Raw genomic sequence first — 27,474 nt, forward strand, 5'->3', positions numbered from 1 at the left:
TGCACATTTGGTTTGAGAAATTGCACCAGAAGGAGTGTAAAGAGCAGCAATAGAAACACTGGTGCATTCTCTGGGCAGATAATATGGCCGGCATAGTAAAAACTCAAAACCAGGGAAACATTGTCCATCAACTTTGACTGTGTCTGAGCACCAAACAAACTAAGGCCACCGCCTCTTGTCCCACCGGAGTCCTGCCCTATTTCCTGCAGTCCGCTTGTTTAAGTGCAGCTTGATCTCGGATGTCAGGATGGAGCCAGGTCTCTGTAAAGTTGTGGGCACAGTCACCGACCTCCCATAGCTGGGTTGGCCTGAAGTCTTATTTCATCCATTGCATTTTTCTGGCACCGGACTTCAGCCAGAGGTGCTCCTTTCCTCTGTGGTATTTGGGGGTGAAGCACTTTATCCAATCCCCACGCTTCCTTTTTCTGATGTTGATGAGTGTATCTCAATATGCCACACAAAACTGTAGCACACTTCATGGAAGCTACGTCATCACGTGACAGCGCATCTTCTCAGTACCTCGTCTGTAAGGCATCTTCGTTCAACCCCCATATAACCCCCGTATATACCATAATGATCATTTCCATTTGCCGGTTCTTTATTTCCTCTCTCCTTGATTACCGTTCTTTATGGTTGAACGTGTTATTGTGGCAGCTTTGACGTAAGAGGCATGTGCTGGGGTGTATTCAGGGCTTAGCAAGCTCACATTGGGTGTGGTGTAAGGACTTGTGTGTGTGTGTGTGTGTGTGTGTGTGTGTGTGTGTGTGTGTGTGTGTGTGTGTGTGTGTGTGTGTGTGTGTGTGTGTGTGTGTGTGTGTGTGTGTGTGTGTGTGTGTGTGTGTGTGTGTGTGTGTGTGTGTGTGTGTGTGTGTGTGTGTGTGTACTTACACAGTACAGGAAGCCATCCCATAATATGGCCAAGAGGCCGACAACATGGGATAGTGATTTCAGTCAGCATGGCAACGCTTTGCAGCCCCGTAACACACAATAGTGTTTTAATGCAGACCACATGTGATGGGGCTCACCATAGGGGCACACACACACACGCACACACACACGCACACACACACCCCTCTGCCGGCTGTAGGACACAGTGTATAATCAGCCTGCGGCCTGGCAGGGCCGGGTACAAACTCTGTAATAATACAGCGGCCCGTTGTCAGACTGTAATAGAGGCTCTATTTCTGCACACACGCGCGTCTGCGGTGATAAATGTGCTGTCGAGCTGCGTCAGGACGCAGAAGACGGAATGGCTTCTACTCCAAGTGAAAAATAACGCCCGTGTTGACTTCATCGACTCGGGTTCAAAGACCAGCCGAGGATTCATGCGTTTCTGCTACAAAAAACTGAACACAACTTTCTGAAAGGTTTTTTTTTCGGCGCCTATCAGGGGAATAGATTGCTCTTTGACTGATTAATACTGTACAGCTGGCTGACAAATTCTTCCTGTCATTCGTCACATCAAAACAAACGTATTTTATTTTCATTGGGCTTATGTCAGCAGGATTGATGCACATTTCCATGTGCAGGACTCGGTGGTGGAAAGAGTATTCTGATCCATAAAAGTAGTAATACCAGAAAGGGAAAAAGAAGTACAATTAAAAGTCCTGAGTCAGATGCTGCAAAACATGTCATTTGTCAGACAGCAGAGCTCTGCTGAACTACAGGCTGTATTTCCTCAATGGAGGCCTGTCTCTGCGACGGGGTCCCTGAACCAGACATCATTCCATCATCTGGGTAGCAAATATATCTCAAGGACCAGAGTTCCTGAATGAAAATGTCTATAATGTCATGTTATCGGAAGCAGATATGCCAACCTTACCTCTTAAGGATTGGATTTAGAATCTATGGGTTGTAGACAAAACTCCTGGGTTTGCTGAACTTCTTTGGACGATAAAGCGAAGGCTCGCTGCTTCATCTGACCACACATGGAATGCCGTACTTACCGTAGTAGTGTGCACCCATTGTTTTCAAGTGCAATGGAGGGATTATTAGCAACATTATGGTTACGCCCACCTTTCATTTTGACCTCCAAATGAGGTGTTGGCTTATCTGACTCAACTGTTGGTTTGCACATCACCTGACTTCCTCCTTTGCCTCCATCATAATTACTGATGTCTTCTCCTCAAAGAAACGGCAGCACCTGAATTCAGCTGATTTGAACTTTTATCAGTTGATGGAGAGTTTAATTCTTTTGGCATTCTGAGTCCATTTCAACAGGGACTTCTTCAGAGACTTACATTGACCAGGAGGAGGTACAGATACAGGTACTTGTGTGTGCACAAATAAGAAGCACCAGTGCTCCCTATTGACCCAAATCAAGCATATGGTCAACTTTAGGCAGCTAAACTCATGACCTAAATTGCCTAAAGATAATGAATCGTGCTCATAGTTAAATTAAAAACTTGTGATATAATCTCTGAGGGCCATTGTAATCTATATCTATGTGAATGTCCCCCCTATCTATTACATTTCTGGGGTTTTCTCAAGGTACCGGACCTCTGGGCAGCGGCTTATAGACTGACTCACAAAGTCTATTAACCTTTCGAGTGTAGAGAGTCATTAAGGAGACCTGTGTTCTCAGGTTAAAGCCTGAGGACTGATGAGGTTCTGCTGAGGAACCCGAGGAACACGTGGCTCTGTTTGCTCAAACATGAGAGAAAGAATATGACTTTCATATCCCTCAGAGGCAGATAGTTAAAGCAAAGTCACCTCATGTGTTCCCATCGATATGCAGTGTGTGTGTGATAGTGGAGGAGGATGTGTGTGTGTTATGTCTTCCCTTCTTCTTCTCCATTCATCTTTTCATTCCTCTTTTCTTCTCTCCTTTTCTATTCAATCATTTTCTTCTCCTCTCTTTACTCCTTTCCTCTTCTTTCTCTTTGTTTCACTTGTCTGCTTTTCTTTCCTCTTTTCTTTCTTCCTTGTCTTTTTCTCGTTTCGCCTCCTTTCATCTCTGTCTGCTACATAATTACATTCCCATGCAACGCAACCGTCTGCGTCTCAATCTTCTCCCAGATTACGGCCGCAGTTGTAAACACGCGGTTAAGATTCTAAGTTGTAACAAAAACACAACAAAGCTACTCGGCTTGGCTTCAAATAAGTATGATTGTTACGTTATTTAAATTATGAACACAAATGAAAACCTTGTCAACATTAATTTTTGGTTTCACACGGGACACGAACAGCAGTCTCCTGGGTGGCTTTCACCCCGACCTCCTCCATGCATGGGCTTCCACGGTTTCTATGATCAGAAACGTATTTGTGAAACGTCAAAAACAAACATAATCCTGGAGGAAAAACGCCTCGGAGTGTTTTGTTGTATGGGAACCTTTTCTTCCCTCCTTTTTTATTCTCTTTCCTTCTTCAGCATTTCCCCCTGGGGATGAATAAAGTATCTATCTCTCTATCTATCTATCTATCTATCTATCTATCTATCTATCTATCTTCCTTTTCTTCTCTTCTTTTCCTTTATTTCCTCTTCCTCCTCTCCCCCTTTTTTCTTCTCTACTTTTACCCCTTTTCTCTTTCTTTACTTCTACTTACTCTCCTCTCTTCTTCAGTTGACTCTGTTCTATTTAAACGGGCCATGTTCCTATTAGTGTTGCTTTGACCTTATTTGAGGATCCCTATGAAGTGTGTGTGTGTGTGTGTGTGTGTGTGTGTGAGAGAGAGAGAGATAGATAGATAGATAGATAGATAGATAGATATTGGGGGGGGCTGGCGATGAATGATGCTCCTGTGTGAAAGCCATTGGACCATGACTATACCGTAGGTGATAGAGACCTAGTAACATCAATCATGAACACTCACACACTCACACACGCTCACTCCCTGCTCTCGTTATTCCCAGTAGAAGGGCTTTTCTTGATTTTTAATAAAGGATATGTGCAGAGAAGGTCAAGGTTATTCAATTGTTGGCCATTCATCTCCACTTTCTGCTATCCCCTGACGCGCACACACACACATACACACACATATCTCTCAATCTTAACTCTTGGCCTTTGCACCTTGTGTGTGTGTGTGTGTGTGTGTGTGTGTGTGTGTGTGTGTGTGTCTGTGTGTGTGTGTGTGTGTGCGTGCTCGTCGGTGTGAACAATGCAGCCGTCGTCTCTGGGTTGTCTGGTTATCCATCACCGGCTTCATGTAGTTCTGCTGCTATCTTCTGCGTATTTCACCCACTGCGAGAGTTTTGCACCGCGTTCAAGAGATGCCACCGATAATATCACTTACCGTTTTATCAGGCGACTGTTTGAACTCAATACAAACCTAAATGCTGTGGAAATTGGAAGCTGAATGCACCGCCAGTGGCAAGATAATACCAGCGCCGGTGCACGTGATATAATGTGCGCTGGAGTCTTGTAAAAGGCAGCTGTGGCAGGGCAGAGTCGATATATGGAGCTCAGAGGTTATTGTGGAGAGCATTTTTAATCTGTTCCCTCTGGGAATGAGAGCTAGAGATTTGTAAAAACTAACAAAATACAGTGAATTATTTGAGCAAATGTTGGAAATTCAATCTGCCTCGGTGTCCTAATCATTGTGTGCCAGGCATGAGGTAATATGCTTAGACCATTAAATGATGATATGTAACCTTACACACAAATTCAGTTTCACAGTAGAGGGTATACATCTTCTTTCCAGTAGAAAATGCTCTGACATTTATAATAACGCATATTACTAAAAATAACTAACCTCCAGAACTCCATTTGTCTGGGCAGACAATAATGGACTTTTTTAAGGACGTTGTATAAGCCTAGAAAGGTCAAAGCAAGATGGCATCAGACAGTGAGTGAGTGAATACCGCAGCATGATGCTTACAGAAAGTAACAGAAACACATATGATACAACCGCCGCCATGCTGGAAAAACATCGACCATTGTTTATATTTATTACAGTAAGTGATTGAACATTTAACTGGATTGAATATGTGTAAAATAAGTTCATCACGAACATGAAAACAGGGCTATTTTATTTATGAAAAGTTGACGTTTGTCACAGAACAGTGACGCACCTGTACGCACCTGTTCAAACTCTGTCACCAGCCGGAATGTTCTGCAAAACCCTGAATGACATACAATGAAAATATTTTTTACTGCTCACTTTCAATGACTTTTGAATGTATTTTAGCCACGTCAGCAGTAAAATATTTCATCATTTACTGTTCCAATTGGCACAGAATTGTTTGCAGACATTCATTGTCCACAGAGGATGCATCAACCCAACGACTATAGTCATCCTCTGACTTCTTCTTTCGAGCACCATTTGGTTGATATTTTTGGTTTTGAGTCAAATGTCTCTACGACCATTGCCTTCCATTCCTTGAGTTCCTTCGTCAGGTCAAAATTATGATTCGTTCGAACATATTTGAGGTGTGTTAGCATCACAGAGCAGCTAGCACGGGCCCGTTTAGTGACCATCACATTGTTAATGTCAGATTGTACCTCATGAAGGTCTGCTTTGCAGCTTTGTTTGTGGGATGTATGTTGTGATGACGCAGTCTGGTTTGATACCAGGAGGCAGCAAAGGACATTTGATTGAACATTGAAAATGTCTGAGAGGTTTTAAAATGTTAGCGGATACATCTAATGCAATCTGAGTTAGGCGGGGCTGCTCTGCACTTTTTTTTTTCCACTGGTGTTACCTCATAAAAATGAACTTTAGTTCACATCCCACTGTGGCAGGGTGTAGCTTTCTTCCACTTTGATATTCACAGCTGCTGAAGCAAACTAAATACATGCACAGAATTCAAATTAGCACCTTTTTTATTAATTCCCAATTTAACGGGAGAGGCCTGTGTCTCAGCTGAACAGAGCAAACATAACAATATCATCATCAAATTCTGCCACGGTCCAATTTCAAATCAATTCAGAGGTCTGCGTTCAATATCAGACAATATCATAATGCCTATTTAACATAATCAGTTACGTGTCTCTCTACAACTCACAAAAATGAACTAGGATGTCTATTTGCATTAGTATCTGCTAGGTACAGGTGGGGCTTCTCTGAACTTTTTTCACTGAGCTGGTGCCACCTCAGAAACATGAACTTTAATTCAAATCCCACTGTGGCAGGGTGTAACTTTCCTCCACTTTCAGCAAACTTAATACATGTACAGAATTCAAATAAGCTATTAATTCGCAATCAAACAGGAGAGGCCTGTGTCTCAGCTGAACAGGGCAAAACCTTTCATCATAAAGTTTGTACATGTTTTATTTTGCTTTATTGAATAGGTTTACAGTAAGTCTCATGATCTGGACACAGTTTGTAGCTTGTTCAGCTGCTCTTTGATGTAGAATGTGAAGGCTAACTGGTGAAAATGGCGTCTTTAATTGGGCACATTAAAGTGCTTCAGCGGATGGATTCAAACAAAAAAATTGCTTTGAGAAAGTGAGAGTCTCCACAACCACGAGAGGTCCTTGAGCATGCAGCCAATACTGGCCGACAAGATCCAGCAGAATGCGCAACAGTCTCACGGCAGTGAGCAATGCAATCTATTGGTTCTGCTTGGAACGGCATTACGTTAAAAATCGATAGTTTGCTTTAGGCAACAAAACCAGTTCAGAAATAAACCCATCATGTTTGGGTTTAAAATAATCACAGTTAGGTTTAAGTAACAAAACAAACGTTAGGTTTAGGCAACAAACCACATCGCGATGTTGAACACCAGTCTCGTGGTTAAAAGTCCTGTGTTTGTTGGACTCATCCACCTCCCCTCCTGCCCACCATGAGTGGTCTTCTTTTATATTCAATACTACGCCGCTTGGTCTGACCGTTGCATAGCCAAGTGGATGTGTTCAATTTGTGTGTCCACCACGGAAATAGGATCCTAATCGACGTTATTTTTGTCACGAATGACAATTTCTGTCCATTAACACAAAACCAATAGATTGCATTTCGTGACGGTTTCACGACCTGCCGTGACACTTGATTTGGAATGCGTGTGGACGGACTAAGGGGTGCACACTCACTCACTCACTTACGCACACGCGGGAGGCATCGCGTGGTTCTCCTGGTGGAGTTAACAAAGCACAGAGAAAAGAAAACTCTTTGAAGTCAGATGAAACGATCAGTGCCGGCGAGTTTAGAGTCTAGATTTGAATGCAGGGGAGGGGCTTGACTGGCCAGTGTGTTGTGCATAGTTGTGAATTTTACGGTTCATTGGAATGAGTCATTGCCTTGAGCTGTGTTTTCTAAATATGGTCATCTAAGACTGTATAGGCAGGGAGTGGTATTATTCTTGGAGGACTTTCAAGCCTGTGAATTCTTATGATTTTTTTTTTTTCTTCGTTTTTCAAACGTGTGTGTCTTTTCACATGAGGGAGGGCATTGTTGCAAAGTGATGTCACTTCTGAACAACTCTCCCTCCTTTAACACTCTGATTCCTGATGCAGTGTAGTGAGAGGGGTTAAGCTGACCGTACGACGACGGCGTTCAGGGAATAAAAAGAGTCTGAAGTTCCTCACAGTCGATTTGGGTTAGGGGTTAGAAGTTGTTGTTTAGTTACAAACAGTAACATTTAGTTACATCTTGTTGTTACTGGCGGGGATGTCGCTCTCAGCTGACTCCACGCCGTCACTGGAAGCCTTTGTATGGGTGGTTGTGGCCGTTTTTCGATTTTGTGTCTCTCATGCATAAATGCGTCACCACGCTGTTGTGCAGTCCAGTGGTTACTGAATGTCTGTCTTGTTGTAGAGAGAAAATCAATACAACAAGGCTTTTTTTTGTTCATGCCTCCTGTAAAACACACCGACCTGTCAGTTTAACTCCAAACTTAATTTTCTTGTTTGTATTTTATTTTAGGGGACTGGACAGTCTACTTAACTTTGGTTGTGTAGTTCAGTCGGAGAGGGAGACAGTCGGGGCGTAACGTCACACTGTCTGGTCACATCTCTGCTGTTACTCCTTAAAAGCTAATTCCAGCGTAATTAGATTTCATGTTGCCATTAAAGCGCATTAAGTTTAAAATCTGCTGATGCAGCTGCGTAGCTGCAGTGTGACACTCTAGAATAGAAGTCCAGCCTTTGGCAAAGGCTCCTGGGAGCTGTAGTTGGAACTCATTTCCGTCCTCATAAAATATGTATTTAATGTAGATTTCTTTGAATATATATTTAAAACTCGCATTGTTTACAACTGTGCTCACTAAAGCTAGCAGTGTTCGTCCGCCTCCTGCTAGTCTATTGCTGGTTTCTTGGTCCCTGCCACAAGTGTTCATCAGTGAAATAGCATGAAATCCAGGGACTCTGGGGGGCCGCTAAACAAAGTGCTAATCAAAACATTCCTCCATTGTGTCCGGCCAATTAATTGACATTGACGTTGACTCAACCATGTGACAAATTGATGTTCTGGCTTCTGTGAATAACAAAGTACCACCTGACTAATCACTCATTGGTCATCTTACTGTAGTCCCCCCCCATCCATTTGTGAGCATTCATATTTAATGATATGAGTGTTTGATTCTTTAATTCTATTTTTCTACAATGTTTTATTAATGTTTGCAGCTTTGTACTTCTTGCTTGCAAAGCAAAGCAAAGAAATATTAATTATGATGTTATTAAGGCAACACCGTTAATATCTGAAGATGAAATGGTGTAATAGCTGGAAATCTAGAAGCCGGATGCAGATATCGCCAACACATGTCCTGAGAGAACTTATTGTCTTCGTAAGTGTCCGATGTTTATGACAAAGAAGATGTTTGTGTTCCATGACTATTGTGTGTGACAGAGCTGGGCGGTAAAATATGTGTTGGGTTAGCGTTTATGGTCGACCTCTGAAGGCGGTGACAGAGAAAACGGAACAGGAGATTTGTACCTTCATTACCTGAAGACATGGGTCTCTCTCTCTCTCTCTCTCTCTCTCGTGCTCTCTTTCCATCCATTTGTCTGTCTATCCCTCATGCATCTGTCTTCTGTACGCCATCAATTATTCACCCGGAGCAGATGAATATTTCAAAGGGTGCCGGACTCTCTTCCTCTACACCTCATCCCCTCGTCCCTGTCTCCGTTTTATCTCTCCGCTCTCTCGGTCTCTTCTTCCTCATCTGTCTCCGCCTTCATGCTTCCTCTGCCGCCATCACCCTCTCATGCTTTTCGCCTGTGTGTGTGTGTGTGTGTGTGTGTGTGAGTGTGTGTGTGTGTGTGTGAGTGCATAGACCCTGATTTTAGTCCTGTGGAATCTGTAAAAGATGAGACTTCAGCCTCATGCTGTGAACTCCTAGACTGTCTGTTGTCTCTGGTCATCATTTGTAACCTCAGCTGGCTGCAAGTGTGTGTGTGTGTGTGTGTTGGTCTCATGTCTGCAAGTGTGCTCATAAAGTATGCGTGTCTTCTTCTATGTCAGGCTTTTTTTGGGGAGGATTAATGGAAGAGGCGTTTTTGAAGTGATGGTTTGTTGGGGCTGTCGGAGGCCACTCCAGTCAGCTCCTCATTAACTATGAATGGGTTCTACCTTTCGCATGTTTTCATAGGCCAGTTTTTTACTTAACCAAGAAATGCGTGAGCAGAGCCACACCACGGCTTTGTCCCGACTCTATTCCTTAAGCTTGAAACTTTAATTGTAAGGACTGGCCTGAGTGTTTGCTAAGAGATAATGAGAAATAACGATCAAGTATTTTACTCATTACTCTGATTATTAACCACTTATTGGATAAGTATTTTGGATGTTTTTAATTACAACAAACATTAATTATTCTTGTAATAAACAGGACAAAAAGTAATCAAAACATAATCTTAGAAACGGACTCAGCAATTCGCACTGTTGTCTCAAAGCACAGAGCGTTTGGGTCTGAATTATCCAGCTGACTGGAGCCTTCCTTCATGTTCTCCACATGTCTGTGCAGGCTTCCAGCCTCCTCCCACAGGACAAAGACATCTTATACTGCAGTTGCCAATTTGAATGAATTTGAGTGTGAATCTGTCCGTATGTGTCGGCTCTGTAATGGACTGTCTCTCACTGTGTCACCATGTGAGATGTGACAGGCTCCATCCCTCTCCATTCCCACCTGAGGGACAGGTGGGAATAAAAAAACAGATAGATTGATCCTAATAATAATCTACGGTAGCTTGGTTCAAGCATTTGTAAATTGCAGAAACATATTTTTGTTTCGTTGTATATAGAATGTACAATCTACATACTGTACAACATCACTCATTGGCGACTTTCTAGCTGTCACTTTGACTAATATATTTGCCATTGTTCTGATGACCCATTATTCCAAAACACCAATAGTCTGAAAAGTGCCCCATTGGACCAAAAGCCCTTTTGTCCGATAGTCCGTTACCCCGAAAATAAACACCCCTTGCTCCAAAAATACACACTATGCATGCGAAAAACAGAAGCACGTGGCTAATTATTATTAACAATGAAAGCGATATTTTCCCCCCAATATGGCGAAGGCATGACCCGCCCTACTCTGCCTGCAATTGTCTAGAACTCGCTGCCTTCGTTGATTGGGTTGGTTAGGTTTAGTCATGAGAAGTGAGATTGGTCCGGGTGAGGGTAAGAATATCAGGGTAAGCCAATCGGAAGCAAGAGTAGGGCGGGTCAGGCCTCCTCCGTCCTTCTGTGTACTAATGAGCCAGAATGTGCTTTTGTTTGTTGCAGGGACAATGTGTACTTTCAGTGTAATGGGTCCTTGGAAAAATGGCCGTTGGTTTTAACGGGCCGTCTGACAAATGGGCTTTTGGAATAATGAGCCATCGCACCAACCAATGCCAGACCCATTTTTGTTGAGATGAAGCATTTTATACCTCTTAAATATAGGAAGTCACCTCTACAGAGATCATTTGAGAATCATTTATCACATAATGTACAGTGAATGCAATTTTGAATTTTTACTCTTCAAACTTGCCATCTTTGGTTTTCCTGTGAACAGTGTATGGCATTAAATGTTAAAGGAAGTGCACACATGCGATACTTAATGACTTTATTCTTTGTTCATTTTGTTTTGCTTTCGTTAAGAACTATGCATTCTATTATCTTTTTATGTTTAAATCTTAAATGGGAAGTGAGATGTGGTCTTCATCTTGAGAAATGTAAGCGTTAAAAACACTACTGCAGTAACTAGACTGGACAAAAGACAATATATCATACACCCCACAGTATTCATGCATCGTCTTCGGCAAGAAACCATTGAGATAAAATACATAGCTTCCGTCGTCGTCATCAATAACATCATCATTTGAGTCGGGCACAACAGCAACATGACTGGAATATTCTGTCTTCTAATCTGGGATTAGAGCCAGAGGATCAAACTGTGATCATCAGGGAGAGATAGGAGAGATGGAGAGAACAGGAAGAAGTGAGGGAGGATGAGAGATGGCTCCGAAGAGGAGACAAAACAAAAGGGCCTGAGCCTGCCCTTTTCTTTAGCACTCCTTTTTTTAACCTCTTTCCAACCTCACGTGTCAGTGAGTGTGTTCATATGTGTTCTCTCTCTCTCTCTCTCTCTCTCTCTCTCTCTCTCTCTCTCTCTCTCTCTCTCTCTCTCTCTCTCTCTCTCTCTCTCTCTCTCTCTCTCTGTGTGTGTGTTTTATTGGCAGGATTCTAGCATTTGCTGTGGCTGTGTCCGGCTGCGCTGCAATCTGTTTGCTCTCCCTCGTTCTTTCTCGTTGCAGAGCGGCAGCACATTTGGCCCCGACGCGCTCTTAATCTCGTACCGACTGATGATGATGATGTTTATCATGATGATGATGATGGTGTGTGTTTCTGCTTTGCTTCCTTTAAGGTCCATTCTCAAAGAGTGATCCAATTATAGTACTATCCGAGCCAGAGTCAGACAGGGCCGGTCAGATGTCAGTTACTCTCTCTCCTATGATCTCTCGTAGAAAGACTGAGTTCATGCAGGAATGCGGTGCTGTTTAGATATTTTCAGACAGCGGGCAGTTCCTACCATCATCCCTGTTTGTGACGTTCACCAGCGGCTGGCGAGCCACCGATGTGGGCAGCAGCGGCGAGGATCGAGAGGGCAGAGGATGCAACGATAACCATTCAGTATCCAGAAACGTCTTAGGCCAAAGTTGAACTACCACATTTTACATTTTAGTTTCCGCTCACTTTCTTTCACAGCTAAAATAGATTAAGCTCACTCTGTTTGCTTCATTTTATTATCATTTCATCTAATTTGATCTATTGATATGATGTATTTAATCTTATTAAGTGCTTTATTGTAACTGGGTTTAGCTTGCTTCAACTCTGTTAAGCGCATTGTCGGGTTTAAATAAAAAAAATCTCATTACACGCCGTCTTACCCAGAAGACACAATAAGAATTAGTTTCACTCCCTGTTTTTCTCGCTGCCTGTCTGATCTGGCAGCGTGCCAGTGCGGCCACAGTGAGACACACACACACACACACACACACACACACACACACACACAGTAACAAACCGAGGCATGCTGCGATGTCTTCAGTTCCCATGATGCTGACGTGGTGTGTGTGTATGTGTGTGTGTGTGTGTCTCTTTCCATTTTCACCTTTTCCTTCTATGCAGCAACAGAATGGGATTACTTTGACTGACAGGTGTGACCGGTGTTCAACCACACACACACACACACACACACACACACACACACACACACACACGCATACACTCGAGCCAACAATGTGATTATTACAATTGCCATATGAATATGTCATGTTGGGGTCGCCATGGCAACAGTGACATGCACTGCATTACCTTGACACGAGTGCGACGTCATGTTTTATCCACTCAGAGGGAAATTGTTATTCTGCCACCAGTGTTTCCTTCATTCAAGGCTCAGTCTGACATGCATCCCCGCTGGCTGAGAACATTTACAGTATTCATGCATAATACTAATATAGTATAGTGATTTATATCTGCAGCACGGAGTTGGTTTCAGCATAAGGAAGCATTAAAGGGGAGGCCACACGTGAGCTCTATTTTTATCAAACTAAAAGAGAAAATAACCCACTTTAGCTTAAGGTTGAATAATGTAGGGACGGCTGCACTACTGTATGCTGCGTGTCTGCGATGCATGAATGAGACGGTTCTCCATTTGGCCGAGCTGGTGAGTCTTATGTTACGCAGCAGCAAGGGCAAGAAAATCTACTTAGCCGGAGTGCAGGATGCAGATGATGTGGCAGGTGTAACGATCTCTTTCAGCTGCTGATGAAACAGTATAGCAGGGCATGATGCTGTGGTACAACTTCCTGTAGAGGAGGATTTTAATAAGATGAGCAGGTGAATTTCAGGTGGTGCAACATAATAAACGTGTTAACAATGATTAAAGTCGCTCGGCATTTTGGGAAATGCTTCTCTTCATTGTCTTGCAGAGTTGTTATATGTTTTGTGGGTTGAGAGCCGGGAAAAAGTTGACTTAGCTTAGCATAAATGCCGGATGCAGCTCGCCTGGCTTTGTTTGGCAAGAAATAGTGCTTTTACTATCTCTTTCCCTAAAACCACAAATCCGATTTATTTTATTATAATTGATTAAAAGCCAGGAGAAAGAGAAAAACTCACTGACACACGCTTAAATAGTGTATCAGGGACCCACCATTCACTCTGTTGATCCTCTATGCAGATGCTTAATTAGACGTCCAATTAGCATCATCTATCATCTCTAAAGGAGATCTCGCAATCGGTATTTGATATAAGTACATGAGGAATATTGAATATGCCAGAAAGGGAGCAGAAAATCATTGAAACGGCTCGATATGAACGTCGTGTTCGATCGAGCTGATGCACCTTTGTACTGTCGCAGCAGCTGTGATTTAATTCATTCAAAGTTGTTTTTCGAAAAAACGATGTCAGTTTTACGATGTTTTACGATGTTTTATCGTGTGGTAAGCCAATTTTATTTTCTATGACTATTCAATTCATAATTGCCTAATTTGAATTGATTTAGATGTTGTTCATGTTGGAGGGTTTTTCCGATGATTTTTTTTTTTGGAACAAACAAGGAACAGTGTTTCATTGCCCCGCAGTTAAGGTTCACAAGCTGCTCCAGGGCTTCCCTGATGTAAGAATGCATCTCTTTGTTCTCGAGGGGGGGTCACAAGACAACATTTTGAGAAGGAGCTGTTTAAATTGCTGGCTGTATTTCAAGGGCAGAAGCAGGTCAACAAAACTGCAATTGCTCAGTTTGAAGCAGATTTCTTTTAGTTTATTATTATTATTATCACTGAATATCAGACTAAACCTCTGTCTTTTCTCCCCCCCCCCCCCACCCACCTGTATGTTTCCTGTAGGTTAACAGACCTGTCAGGCATCCTCACAGATGGACCAGTAAACTATAAGTATAAGACCAAATGCACCTGGCTAATAGAAGGATAGTAAGTATCACTGTGTGTTTCCCTCCTCTGTCATCATTTATCTTACTTTGTGATAAACTGATATTTCTTTGTATCTGGCTGAAGGGCTTCCGATAAAGAGAGCTTTTTTACTGTATAAATTGAAGCAGTTTGTCTTCGTATGTATTGTGGTCCATAGCTTTGTGCTCATTTACTGCTATGCAATGCTGTGTACATTTTATTCTGCTGTTGTTGACACCTGTCATGACATGTGACATCATTTAAGAGTCACTAACTGAATGACACCTGTAACAAAACATCTGGAAAGAATACATTGCGTTATAATCTCTGTATACTCCGGGATGTCAGATTTGGCTGCAGATGTTCATTATCTCGATGGAAAATATTAAAGGAAGGTTCAGGCTCTGTAAAATATTTGAAAAGATGACATTTTTAGCTAAATCAAGTCCATTTCATGCATATAGTCTAAAATCCTAAAACTCAAATTTGAAATATGGATTGAATGCCACGAACTCCAGATATCTACGGCCCACTGAGGATGAATGAAATCTCTCACTTTTTGCACCACCAGCAGGTCAAAAGCTCCACTGAAATTACATCTATTGCTTTCAAAAATGCATTGTTCCATACCTGCATGTTCTTTTGTCTCTATTTCACGTATCAATAATAACACTTCACTCCCTTCCATCTACTATATCTCACTGATAAGTGAATGCACTCTTTGGCTAGAACAACCGTGTCTTTGTTCTTGTGCAACTGGATCCACTTGTACTAATTTTGTCGCTCCCATTTACTCCTAGTTTGCTTGCTTAGTTTGCACTCGAGAGTTGCTTCTGGTGGTTTTCACAGCTTTAGTCTCACAGAGCTTTATAGGCCTTTGTTCAAACTATTAGGTACGCCTATATACTGTATAGACACAAATTAAAGGGACGTTTAAATATTATATTTATATATTTTAAACTATCGACATAACATTTACTGAGCACATGCATGTGTCCAAGAGGATACATCCTTGCAGCATTCCCTCTTGTGCGTCCCTTTCCACTTTCAGTTCCACGTCCAGAATAGCAAAATATCTGCATATTGCTTGTTTGAACACTTATTATATTTACATGGACATTAATATCCCGGTTTTGAGAATACCGAGGCAGGTACAATAAACACTTTTAGCATATACAGGTGTCCCAAAACTGGAACAAGAGCTTATTTCAGAGTTCTGAAACCATCCATTATCTTTTTTTAAAGATGGCGATTTATTGGAGGGGGTTATGAAACCAGAATATACACCAAAAAAAGAGCATAATTGGGATAATAGTGCACATGGAAACACACCTTTTGCAGCATCTCGGAGACTTGTGTTAAGAAACCACAATGACTTCATCATAGCAAAAATGCTTTTTCTGAGGCACTGTGTGTCAATTTGTGATCACAGGCGAGCATGAAATGAAGCATATAGGTAATCTTTATTCATCAAATGTATTTTTTATCGTACCCATCTGTACTGTGTTCTGTCTCCTCTCGCTCCCTGCCTCCCAGTCCTAATGCAGTACTCAGGCTGCGCTTCAATCACTTCGCCACAGAGTGCAGCTGGGACCACATGTACGTCTATGATGGAGACTCCATTTACGGCCCTTTGATTGCTGTCTTCAGGTGAGCGCCCGCCATTCTGAGTAGGAGGAAGCTGTGAGAGGGGAGGGGGGGGGGGGGGGGGGGGGATATGGAAATAGCTCAGGTAGCCTTTGGCACAGCTTCAATAACTCCGACAATTTTCCCTTATGCAGTCAAATGACTCCACATTTAGGCAAACAAAGGGCCTCATAATTACCATTGTACCACAATGCAGCAATAATAGAAAGAAAATACTGCAATTACTCACATCAGCCCTGAAAACCACTTGTTTCTGGAGCTTTATTGCATATATTCAATTTTTTTCCCCCCTAAAGGACAATCTACAAGCATGTGGGTGGTGCTCTTTCATTCGACAAGAATTCATTAAAAAACAGCAATGCCACAATAATTTAACAACCTCCCGCTTTCTACGCTGCTCAATTGAAGCTTATCTCCTGTTGAGAGTTCAGTTGCTTCCAGGATATGAAGGAGCTAATTTGACCTATTCCAACCAAGGAAAGATTATCTGGCATTTGAATATACAAAGCCTAGGCTTGCGTAGCATAATTAACAACAATAACTAAGCTTACATTGTTTATTATAGATGGGTACATACTTATGTTGGGGAAAGAAGGCTATGGGCGCCGCAGGGAGGAGGCTTTGAGTCGGATTCATTTTGGACGAGTGCATTCGCGGTGCATTGCATTTATTAAAAGAGACAAGCGGAGCACAAAACAAAACCACCAACCCCCAACTGTAAAACCTCATCAAACAGATAAAAACTAAATATGACTGCACTGCAATGGTGTTTTACTTTAATGCTAATCACTGTCATAGTTTTAGTGGGGCCTGCAATTGCTCAAATGGAATCTTTTTTTTTTATCTTATAGCTATCCAGTGGTGCTTTTAGATCAGAGTGCATAAAATAAAGCAGCATTTCAAAATGCTTTTAACATTATTACTTCTTTTTTTGGGGGGATTAGGGTTACTGTCTATCTTTCGTAGTCTCATTCTCTTTCTGTCTCTTTCTCAGTGGTCTAGTAGTACCAGAGACGAGGGGCAATGAGACGGTCCCGGAGGTAGTGACGACGTCCGGCTACGCACTGCTCCACTTCTTCAGCGACGCTGCCTACAACCTGACCGGCTTCAGCATCGCCTACTCGTACGTCCAGACGTCAAACGCCTTTCACTCTTTTAATCATCTCTCTTCCCCCTTCTGAGTCTGATATTTGAATGTCTGACAAACCCATTGTACACTACATGCCCCGCACCAATCAGCAGGCAAAGTTAGCAACTGGCTAACTGGTGATGAAAGTGGATCAACTAGCATCTAAAGAGCCAGGAATTGGTGGAGACCACAAAAAGAGTGTGAATTTTGAACATATAACTAACTATTCATCAAATGAATGACACTGTAGCTACATGTCTGGATGTGTAAGTGGGCAGCTGTTTGGTAATACCATAGCGAATTATTAGCTTGCTGTGGAGGGGACAAAAATGTCATGTAGCTTTCTGTACATAGTGCATAAATTGTTCCTGAGTTACTTAAAGAACATTATCGTCTTCAGCTGATATGCAATGTTGCTAGTTATAAAAAATTAAACAAAAAAAACACTTGAAAGATTCATGTATGTCGTCCTTTAGATCTCTGAAACGTCACATTAGCATCAGCTAAAGACTAGCTCATATGAGGTTGTCACTTAGCTAGTTCATTTGCAACACTAGCTAGTCACTCCTACAGCTACAGCTTGCTAATTGACCCTTTTTCACAGCCGACATATTGTCAGCTCATTGCAGGAAAAGCGCAGGTGTAATTAATAACGCTAATGACGGTTGGTAGCTTGTTGTGAGTGCTGGCTCACTTGCATGGGGGTCGTTCGTATGTTCCCAGGGTCCTTGTAAGAGATTAGTAAGGGCTATCTTCATCAGAGGGGGATAGACGCTTAGGTTTCAAGTTCCTCAGTAGGCTATAAATTAATGGATGAAGGATATTGTGAATTTGCTTTGCACAAAGAGCATAACAGAATATCAAGAGATCGTCAACAACCATAGATGACGGCAAATAATACAACATAAAACATGAGCATCGTAAAAAAACAATAATTTGGAAAATCGATAAAGGACATCAGTTGCAAGTAGAAGTGCAGAGTTCATACCATGTGTTTGAAGCTTGTTAAGCAGCTGGATGCGGGGCCTCTTTCAGCCTTCGCCCTGAAGATAAACGTATATATTCAGGTCGTACAAGATGTAGTGGATCTGCTATGATCCTGTGAGCTAAATTAATTCAATAAGCTGTAGATGGCTAATTTCATTACATACATTTAACACTTGACCTGTCGAAAAAAAGCAATGCTGGAAACATAAAACTCTTTGATAGGTCTCCTTAATCAGTCCAATTAAGAGGATATTGAACTGGGGAACCTCCGACCCGAGAATGAATAACTGGGACACTTAATGGAACCGAGTCATCGCTAATGAAATTTGTTTCACCTGTTGCTGCTAAAATGAATCAAAATGTCTGCTGTTAAAAAGGTCCGTTGTACTGGCTGTCTGAAGGTATGCAATGGTTTTATCCTGTTAAGTTAATGATAGTGTGTCCGTGCATCCTTTCATATGACTTTTGCTAAAAAAAATCCCTCATTAGTATGAGGCAGAAGCAGTGCTTTTATTATACTTAAAGCAACTAAAGGTGCTTTTGAGGAAAGATGGTGTTACATTTAGTAAATGACCCTCTTCATAGTAAAAAAAACGACCCAAATAAAAAATGGTTTCAACTCGAGCTGCTTCATGCAGTCATCCAGCTGCTATCTAAGCGCAGTTAGCCAAAGCCAAAGCTAACATTAATGTCTCTACAGTTGGTACATCAAAAAATGTGAACGCACATTAAGACGGTTTGCTCCAAAATGTTAACGTACCTTTGGGTTGTTTTAAGCTGTTCGGACAATAAACGACCGCTGGTGTTGAACTGGTGAGCACAGTCTTTGTTGTACTGCTTTTGTTTCCCGACCTTACTCAAAGGTCACTTGTACAGAACAGTACAGTACAGTACTGTGCATCTGTATATACGCCATGTCACCACATCTTACCCACAGACACAAACCAGGCTGCTTTGTGCCAGTAGTGATGGGCCATGATGGAAAATGTAATATGGGTATCTAAGGCTAGGGTGGGTTGGCTGGTTGGTTGGTTGGCACACAGCTAATGGAACATTAGGATGTTTTCTTTCTTTATCCCTCACTCAGCATATCTACCGAAGCAGAGAAGGAAGTCGCTGTCCTTCTGTGTGTGTTGTTATCCAACTTCTCTCCTTGCTCTGTTAGCTGGCCCGGCTGTTGCTGTAGTTCGCACTGTTCGTGCCGTTAGCACCGTTAGCTGCCGGCTTGCCATCACCATGTTGAGAGCCGTCGAGAGGCAATCTACATGCTCCCAATCTCAGATCCTGCATCTCATTATTTTCAGTGGTTTTTATTCCCACTGATGAATTAAATGTTTTGTAACTTTAGCATCTTAACATTGTGCCAACCAAAGCCAACGTGATGGGGTTGGTTGGCACAAATGACTTTAATCCCCTCATTTTAGAAAAAACATGTGTCTACATTAATAAAACATATATTGGTAGCTGAGACCTAAACCTCTCATTCGCTGCTGGTTTGAATATTCTGTCAGAAATTATACCTGAGAAATATGGCAGAGAGTGAAAAGTGTGCCAACCAACCCCGGTCTCCCCTACACATGGGAGGAGTGAGCACAGGTTACTGCACAGTCCACAGCCTCGAGGCTCTCAGAACACACACACACACACACACACACACTCTGAGGATAAGTGTTGTCATGCCGACCCGCTTGTCACAGCAGCAAAGCTTTTTGTGTAAATGAAAAGATGATTTTCTACCTCTGGTCCTTGACTCCTACTGTCACTCTATCTCTTTCAGAATCAATATTTATCTGATATTGCAGAGAAATAGCGTGTAATGTTTGGCAAATCAGTTTGGTCATTATGTCCCATTTCATTTTTTCCCCTGTTATTATAGGTCCTAGTTTGGGGAACATGTAATGATCCCTCATTTTCAGTCTCCTTTGTGTCATTTTCTTTATGTCCTTCTAGCTGAAGCATCTCTCGTTTTTTCCCTTTTGAATTATATCGGTCTTGCTCCATCTCTCTTATTGGCTCTTTGTATCATTACATTTAATTGGCAGACACTTTTGTCCAGAGCCACTTACAATAAGTGCATTCAGACTCGATAGGAACAAGAGGTACAAATCGGAAAAGCACCCCTCTCAAACAAACAGCTGAGTTTAGTGCTGCAGTACATCTGCTTTCTTGTGTTCTGATGTTAATATTGTATCATGGATCCAATGGGTCACTATTTTAACCATTGTTATGTTAAAGTACTTTTGTGTCATGAAGCCGGTTGACTCTCAAACTAATCTAACTGCAGGTTAAACTGGCCACATGGTATAAGTGCAATAATACACCATGAGGTGTCTTGACATGGGGAATTCCTCGGAGTTCATTCTTTTTGAATATCAAGACTGTTGATATTCTGTAAAAGTCCAACATCCACTCTCCTTTTAGCTCTGCTTTGGTCTCCTTCAACTCCTGACTCTATCCTGAATCTATCTGACTCTTTAGCAGCTTATATGTTCCACTTTCTTTAACAGCTGTGTCTGTCTGCGTTTTGGTGCTGTGCAGGTAGCGAGCAGTGAGTTTAAAAGAGCTCGTTTTCTGAAAAACAGTGAAAAGTGATGAATGAGAGTGCTGAGACTGAACCGTATACCGCGAGTACGAAAAACCAAAACTATCAGATAAAAGTGGCAAAAAGAGCTGCAGAGATGATGAGTCTTGCAGGGGCTCAGCACGAAAAACACTTTCATATTACATAGAGTTAATTTAATTCATTGTTAAAACGTCCATCTCAAAGCTTTGGGGTCATCTAAAGAAATCTGTCTCAGTCGAGAATCCTCTGTGCCCACGGTGCCGCGTATAACCTCGAAGAACTGTCCGACTGTGTCTCCTTCAGGATAAACTCCTGTCCCAACAACTGTTCGGGCCACGGCAGATGCAGCACAGCCAACTCGGTCTCGGGCCGAGTGTACTGCGAGTGCGAGGAGTACTGGAAAGGAGAGGCCTGCGACATCCCGTACTGCCGGGGCAACTGTGGCAGCCCGGGTCACGGCTACTGTGACCTGACGGGAGAGAAGCTCTGCGTCTGCAACGACAGCTGGCAAGGTGAGAGAGAGAGCCGGACGGGAAAGAGGAAGCAGCCTTTTTATCAGGGGATATTAATCAGGTATATGGATGAACTGAGAAACTCTTTGGTCTTCTTGGAGTTCAGCCAGGACGGTGAGACGTGTCTCTTTGGCCCGGAGCTAATGGGTTTTGTCAAGAGGTTTAGGAAGGAAAGAGGAGGAAGATGATGGTGAGGATTTAAGGACAGGAAAGGACATGAGATAGTGTGGTGTGTGTTCTGAACTACCTTAATTTATTACTTCATCTGTAATGTTGCTGATCCCAGGAAGCATTGATTTACTGATTTTAAGGTCAAAAACGTCGAGATGTCTGCCTTAAAACTGGCCTACATTTGGTTAAAAACTCAAATGTTTACATATGGTTATGTATGACAGTATTCAATGACTATATTTCATCATGTAGTGAGGACCTGTTTCACATTGCTGTTTAAACAGCGGCTCTGTGTAACCAACATGTCTTAAAACATTTACATGTCCACCTAAATGAGTCGGGTTTTATGATGTTTGTACATGTGATTTAAGCATCAAATGACCAAATCAATGCGTACCTGGACTTACTGTGCAACATTTTATTAAATTCCATTATGTCATTGTTGCACCTCGATATAATTATTCTGCAATCAGTACAAATGAGGTCAATGCCGGTGTTTATTTGTTCTGAAAACAAATACCACAGTCCTCATGATGCCTGTGATGAAGAGGATCTTTTTGATGTTTCACTTTTGTTCATTATTCAGTGAGAAAATGGAAACAGAGATGGGAGATTAAAAAAAAGCACAACGGCAGCTGTTTTCCTCTTTATGCTCAACATAATGTTGCCTGATTCAGTATTGTTTTGTGTCGTAAAACAAAAGATTTTATGGGAAATCCATTACCTGGCTTGATTATTTTAGTTGTTTACGTTTCATTTGTGAACACTTTGCTGGTGCTCAGCAGCACGCAGAGCACCTTCATGATACATCGGGTCTCTGACTGGAAACTTTACACTGTTGTGTGCTTGTTTTTTACTTGTATATCTTGCAAATCTGAAAAGGAACGGCCATATCTCTATAATGCAACAGATTCCAGGCTTGTACAGATGAATGTTTGTTTTCTACATGAAGAATCTTCTGTTTGTTTTCATATTTTTCCAAAGCATCACTTTAGAGACTCAATGCCAAACGCACAAATTGGTATTTTATTATTTTTAAGTCATTAACACAACACAACAACATTCAAATACAAATCGTCCTGTGCCTGGTTTACCTCACAGACTGTCTTGTTTCTACTCTCAAAATAATTCACAACCAGTTTTATCCTTTATTAGTATTATTATTAGTAGTAGTAGTATTGTTGTTATTGTTTGTATTATCATATAACCACATTATGGTCCAGTGAAGTCAGATCAGATGATGACGTGCTGCCCCCTTCTGGAGAAATAGTGTTAACACAAGTTCACTGAGAGTCTTTTGGTCTGTCTTGTCTGCAGACATGTTAGTAAATCACTGAATGAAAACATGGAATAGTGCCTGAACTGTGACACTTTAAGGGATCTGTCCCTTTATCCCGACAACCATATTGTTTTGTGTCTTTTGTATCATTAATGTACGGCATATATCGTTCTAGCACAAAGTCTGCAGGCGTGTTTTAGAGTTATGAATTTACACTTGTGCTCGTAAATGTCGTGAGTGACGAGTCTCGTAAAAGAAGCTGAGAGTGAAGACGTCAGTGAGACAGAGAGATGTGTGTGTGTGTGTCTGTGGGGGTAATGAGTCAGGTGGGGACAGTCACACAGCCTCAGAGCCCCAGAGCAGCCGTCCAATACACAAACAGTGGGGGTGATAAAGGGGATGGTCGCCATAGCAACTGCCTTTTCACAGCAAAAATACATATATGTTTTTGTGCTAATGAAAAGAGCATGTTCTGTCTTTCTCCTCCACCCCCCTCATCCCACTGTCCACAGAAAGAAACGTCTATTTAAATGCAGTTTAAATAGACTGTGGGTTTTAACCCTGTGTGTGTGTCCCTCCTCCCTCTCTTTGACTCAGGTCCAGACTGCTCTCTGTCCGTTCCCTCCACTGAGGCCTTCTGGGTGCTGCCGAGCGTCAAACCGTCAGCTCAGTCTCTGGGCCGGGCGTCCCATCGGGCCCTGGTGCACTCTGGGCTGATGTGGGTGGTGGGAGGATACTCTTTCAACTACTCCAACTACCACATGGTCCTCAAGTAAGCAGCAGCAAGCAGCATCAGCAGTTTGACTCAGCAGCCGTCTGTCTGTCCGTCCTGTAAAACAGATCTCAGGGAGACAAAACATGCCTTTAATGTTCTGCTGAGTCACTATATCTTATCGAAAACATCTTTTAAACTTAACTCAACCTGACTGATCCGTCTTTGAATAATAGGCTTTAAAAAATCCGCTGGATGCCGCTGTGTCTTTAAATAGTTTACCTTTTCATTTCGCCTCCTTACAGGAAGTTGGCAACTAAAGATTCTCTCCAGACATGAGGGGAAACTCTGTTAGGTCTGATTTTTAGAAGAAAGCAATGTTTTTTCTCGAAATATTATAATTTGTGAGGTTTTTCTAAAGAGAGTTATGTAACATGATACAACAAAAAAAGTATAATAAGGTCAAATACTTTCCTAAAAACATGCTCTAGCGCTTCATTTGTCATTTTGTGGTGAAGGTTGTAAATCTACGCTAATGTAATTCCTGCAGCGATCTAAAATAGCCGACAGATGCTTCTCCAAGCTGACACTTTGGCACGTGAACAGGTGAAATGAATAACATTGGCAACGAGTAAGCCAGTGACGGGGCCCTGGTGTTGTGCATGCCGGCTCACTACAACAGAACCAAAGAGGTCTGTTGACTCCTCTCACTGCCACAGACACTTTGACTCTTCAGATGCAGGTGTAACTAATAATATCATCTTCAGCTCCAGATCCAGGGCCTTGGTATTGTGCATGCTGGCTTTAGCACCTGGATGGAGCGGAGCCATCGTTAATGCTATTTGTTCCACCTGTGCTTTTGTCATTTCTTTACACAGTTAAATGAAACCTCTGTCATACCACTTACAGGGACTTAAATTATACGCAAAGTGATTCACTGTTAAAGTCTTGCGCTCTGTTTTATTCTCCGATTCATTTCCGTGTACAGCTACAACCTAGAGAGCGGTACGTGGGACATGGTGGCGGTCAGCAGCGGTCCTCTCTACAGATACGGTCACTCGCTGGCTCTGCACCAGGTAATACAGCTGTGGCTGCTTCATTTCACTCAGAGAGGAAGGCAATACAGTGCTGTGCTCTTGATACACTCGTATCAGATAAAAGATGTACAACGCAGTCAGGTTTTTAATTTGCACTTCACGCCTCCACACACACACTCAGTACAATGAACACTGACTGACTCTACAGGGTAATACAATGCAACTAATGGACGTCACCATGAAACTTCCCACGTTGATTACTTAGATTAAGACAAAACATTTTGAATGTATGTTCATTATCTAATTAAATAGGTGATGTGCCTTCTTTTCCTGAACAGAAGTCTGAACATTTGATAAAGCCAGGTTCAAAATTCTTCTTTCATTTTGTTGAAATATTAGAGTCAAAGTTTTTTTTACTTTTTTGAATATCTTTTTCCATAAAGCAGAAAATACTCTCAACAGACTCTCAAAAAAAGTCAATTTTATGTCTGAAATGTAATGTTTGAATGTGCTAACGAGGCATTATCAAATGCTAACTTTTTGTGAAATTTGGAGAAATTTACACACCCAAATAAAGTAGTAAAATAAACGCCTTCATGTCAGTTTGGGATGTTTTCTTTCCAATAGTCCAAAAGAAGAAATGTTATGGAAGGAAAATGGCACAAAATCTCAGAATTGACCAGAGCATAAAATCTTAATCTGACAATTTCAGTATTTACTCTACGTTTCCACAAAAGGTTCAGTTGGAAGTTGCAATATTTGAGCTTTGGTGTGCTGTCTTCTTCTTCGATGTCTGTGGATCAAACAGAAACACCTGCACACGTTTGTACAGTTTGTATAACACTTGTAGCCATGAAGAAACTGTGAGTGGATTAAACTGCTCATCAGTTGAGTTTTACTGTTTTATCCTTGTTGATAATTAAATAATATTTTGCTGCAATTTGCTGCTCGCTTCTGTTAGTCAAAGAAAATAAGGTATTGTAAGACTTACTCATGGGACGTCATTATTTTTGACAATACATTTTTTTTTTTCCACAAATGATTTAATAACGAAAGTAATCATTGCCTCTTTGAAGCATTTACACTTATTTAGAAGACCGGCCCATTATTACCCTTACTTGTGAAGAACAGTCGTCCATGTGTCCCGTATGAATAAATCACTCTCTCAGTGCTGAGCATCACATGAAGTGTCAAATACTGGGACACATGCTTATTTTTGTTTTGGAAGAGGTAATTTGATAGTGAAGGAGGATGAAGATGAAACCTTCTCATGAAACCTCTGAGACTTGAGCGCACACAGCAGACACGCTTGTTTTACAGAGACATTCTACCCAGACCTGCAGACTCTTCACCTCTCACCCTGCAGTTTCACGCTGATATTTTAGGCGGCTTCTCGACCGTGTTGTAGATGCACGGTTGATGCACCGCAGACAGAGACGTGGTGACTTGACAGTTGCCTGGGCTGCACTGATGTGGGGTAAAGTGCACATTAGAGCATGTTAGTCTGTCATTAGAGACTTAAAGGAGCAGTCTGTAGGATTTGGCAGTGTAGAGGTTGAGGATTGCAACCTACTAAATACCGCTCCACTCACCCTTTCCAAGCGTGTCAGAGAACTACGGTGGCCTTCAGGTAACGTAAAAAAAGCAAGAGCCAGTGTTTGTTTTGTCCGTTCAGGGCTACTGTAGAAACACTCGTGTAGATATGAGGAGCTCATTTTAAGCTAACGAAAACACAACAATTGTTAGATTCAGGTGATCACTATCATATGTGTCATGTGAGAGGTGTCACTTGAGATAAAACCGTGTCAATAATTGAGCATGAGATATTAAAAGGTGCTGGTTGGTGGATTTAGTTTAATTTGGAGCCAGGCCAACAGTTTCCTCTTGTTTCCAGTCTTTGTTCTGAGAACAAAATGACAATTTGTTCATAGCGACCACACCAGCAGACGCTAATGGGGACCCCATTAACGGTAAACGATATGCTTATTGGAAGTGCTGCTTGCACGGATGAACGGTTCTCGAGAAATGCCAAGGACGCGTACACGTAAACAGAAGGAGATTCCTCGCTTTATGGTGAGACGCTGCTGCTACAGCGACATCTATTGGTGAAATGGCACCAAACACGACATGGTCACCCAGGACATTGTATCCTCAAATGTCACCCGAATGTGATCGCAATAGCACAAAGCACTCAGGTGATATTATATCTGTGTGGAACATCAATAATCAGAAAAATCTACATTTCACGGCTTGATCCAGAGAAGTTTTGTACCAAAAGTAGTGACGATTGATCAAAATGTGTAGGAGGAGTAGCAAAAAAACTGATTTGGACACAAGTACAATTGATAGATATTGATAGATTAATCTGGACCAACAGACGTATGAGCCTTATGGTTCAAAAGTTACAAGCCAAGAAGTAAAGTTTTTGCACCACATTCGACAAAGTGTGATGTAGAGCAGACGAACGCTTCTCAAGATATGCTAAGAAGAGAATCCTGAGACAAAGAATCCTCGCCTCATAGTTAAGTATGCCAATGTTGTTTTTACAGCTTATTGCACTGCACCCAAGTGGCCAAAAATCAATAATGGGTTTAAAAAAAGGACAGACAAAATGAACTGAAGCCTCATTGTGGCTTCAGGTGTACTGTAGAACCTCCTCCTCTCAAACCATAATTGTTTTTACCTCAGAGGCCAAATTCTCCATTACCATATAAATGAACAGCAGCTCTGAGGAGGTTCTTCACAAGTGGAGCTGTGGCTCTCTGGAAGCAGCGTCCACGGCTCAGACAAAACGACAGATCGTCACGTTCTCCTGAGAAGCTCATCAAGAGTCTTCTCCCTCACGTAGGACGACATCTACATGTTTGGCGGGAAGCTGGAGGCCAAATCGGCCAACCTGACGGACGAGATGTGGGTGTTCAACATCCCCCGGCGCACCTGGTCACTGCGGAAACCGGCCCCGCCTCCTCCCTACGCCCTGGAGGGACACAGCGCCCACGTGGTGGAGCTGGCCGACGGCGAGCAGGTGATGCTGATCTTCTTCGGCTACTCGCCGACCTACAGCTACATCAACAAAGTTCAAGAGTACAACATCAGTAAGTGCACCTGCTGACTCTGCTGTCATCGATTTGTGTTAATTCGATTTTTTTTCTTCTTCAGTGATTGTTTAA

General features: G+C 42.1%; 1 protein-coding gene across 1 annotated transcript in view; it reads left to right on the forward strand.

The window, feature by feature from the left end:
* atrnl1a (attractin-like 1a) overlaps positions 1–27,474 on the forward strand; it is a 194,736-nt gene that overhangs the window by 14,218 nt on the left and 153,044 nt on the right. Inside the window, exons 2-8 of the mRNA XM_076104205.1 lie at positions 14,205–14,288; positions 15,804–15,917; positions 16,909–17,037; positions 20,897–21,105; positions 23,153–23,327; positions 24,256–24,343; positions 27,153–27,399. Coding sequence (XP_075960320.1) covers positions 14,205–14,288; positions 15,804–15,917; positions 16,909–17,037; positions 20,897–21,105; positions 23,153–23,327; positions 24,256–24,343; positions 27,153–27,399 — 1,046 coding nt within the window. The remainder of the gene's footprint in view (positions 1–14,204; positions 14,289–15,803; positions 15,918–16,908; positions 17,038–20,896; positions 21,106–23,152; positions 23,328–24,255; positions 24,344–27,152; positions 27,400–27,474) is intronic.

This window comes from Anarhichas minor, unplaced genomic scaffold, assembly GCF_050575085.1.
Source record: "Anarhichas minor isolate MPS153535 unplaced genomic scaffold, ASM5057508v1 ptg000029l, whole genome shotgun sequence".
NCBI lineage: Eukaryota > Metazoa > Chordata > Actinopteri > Perciformes > Anarhichadidae > Anarhichas > Anarhichas minor.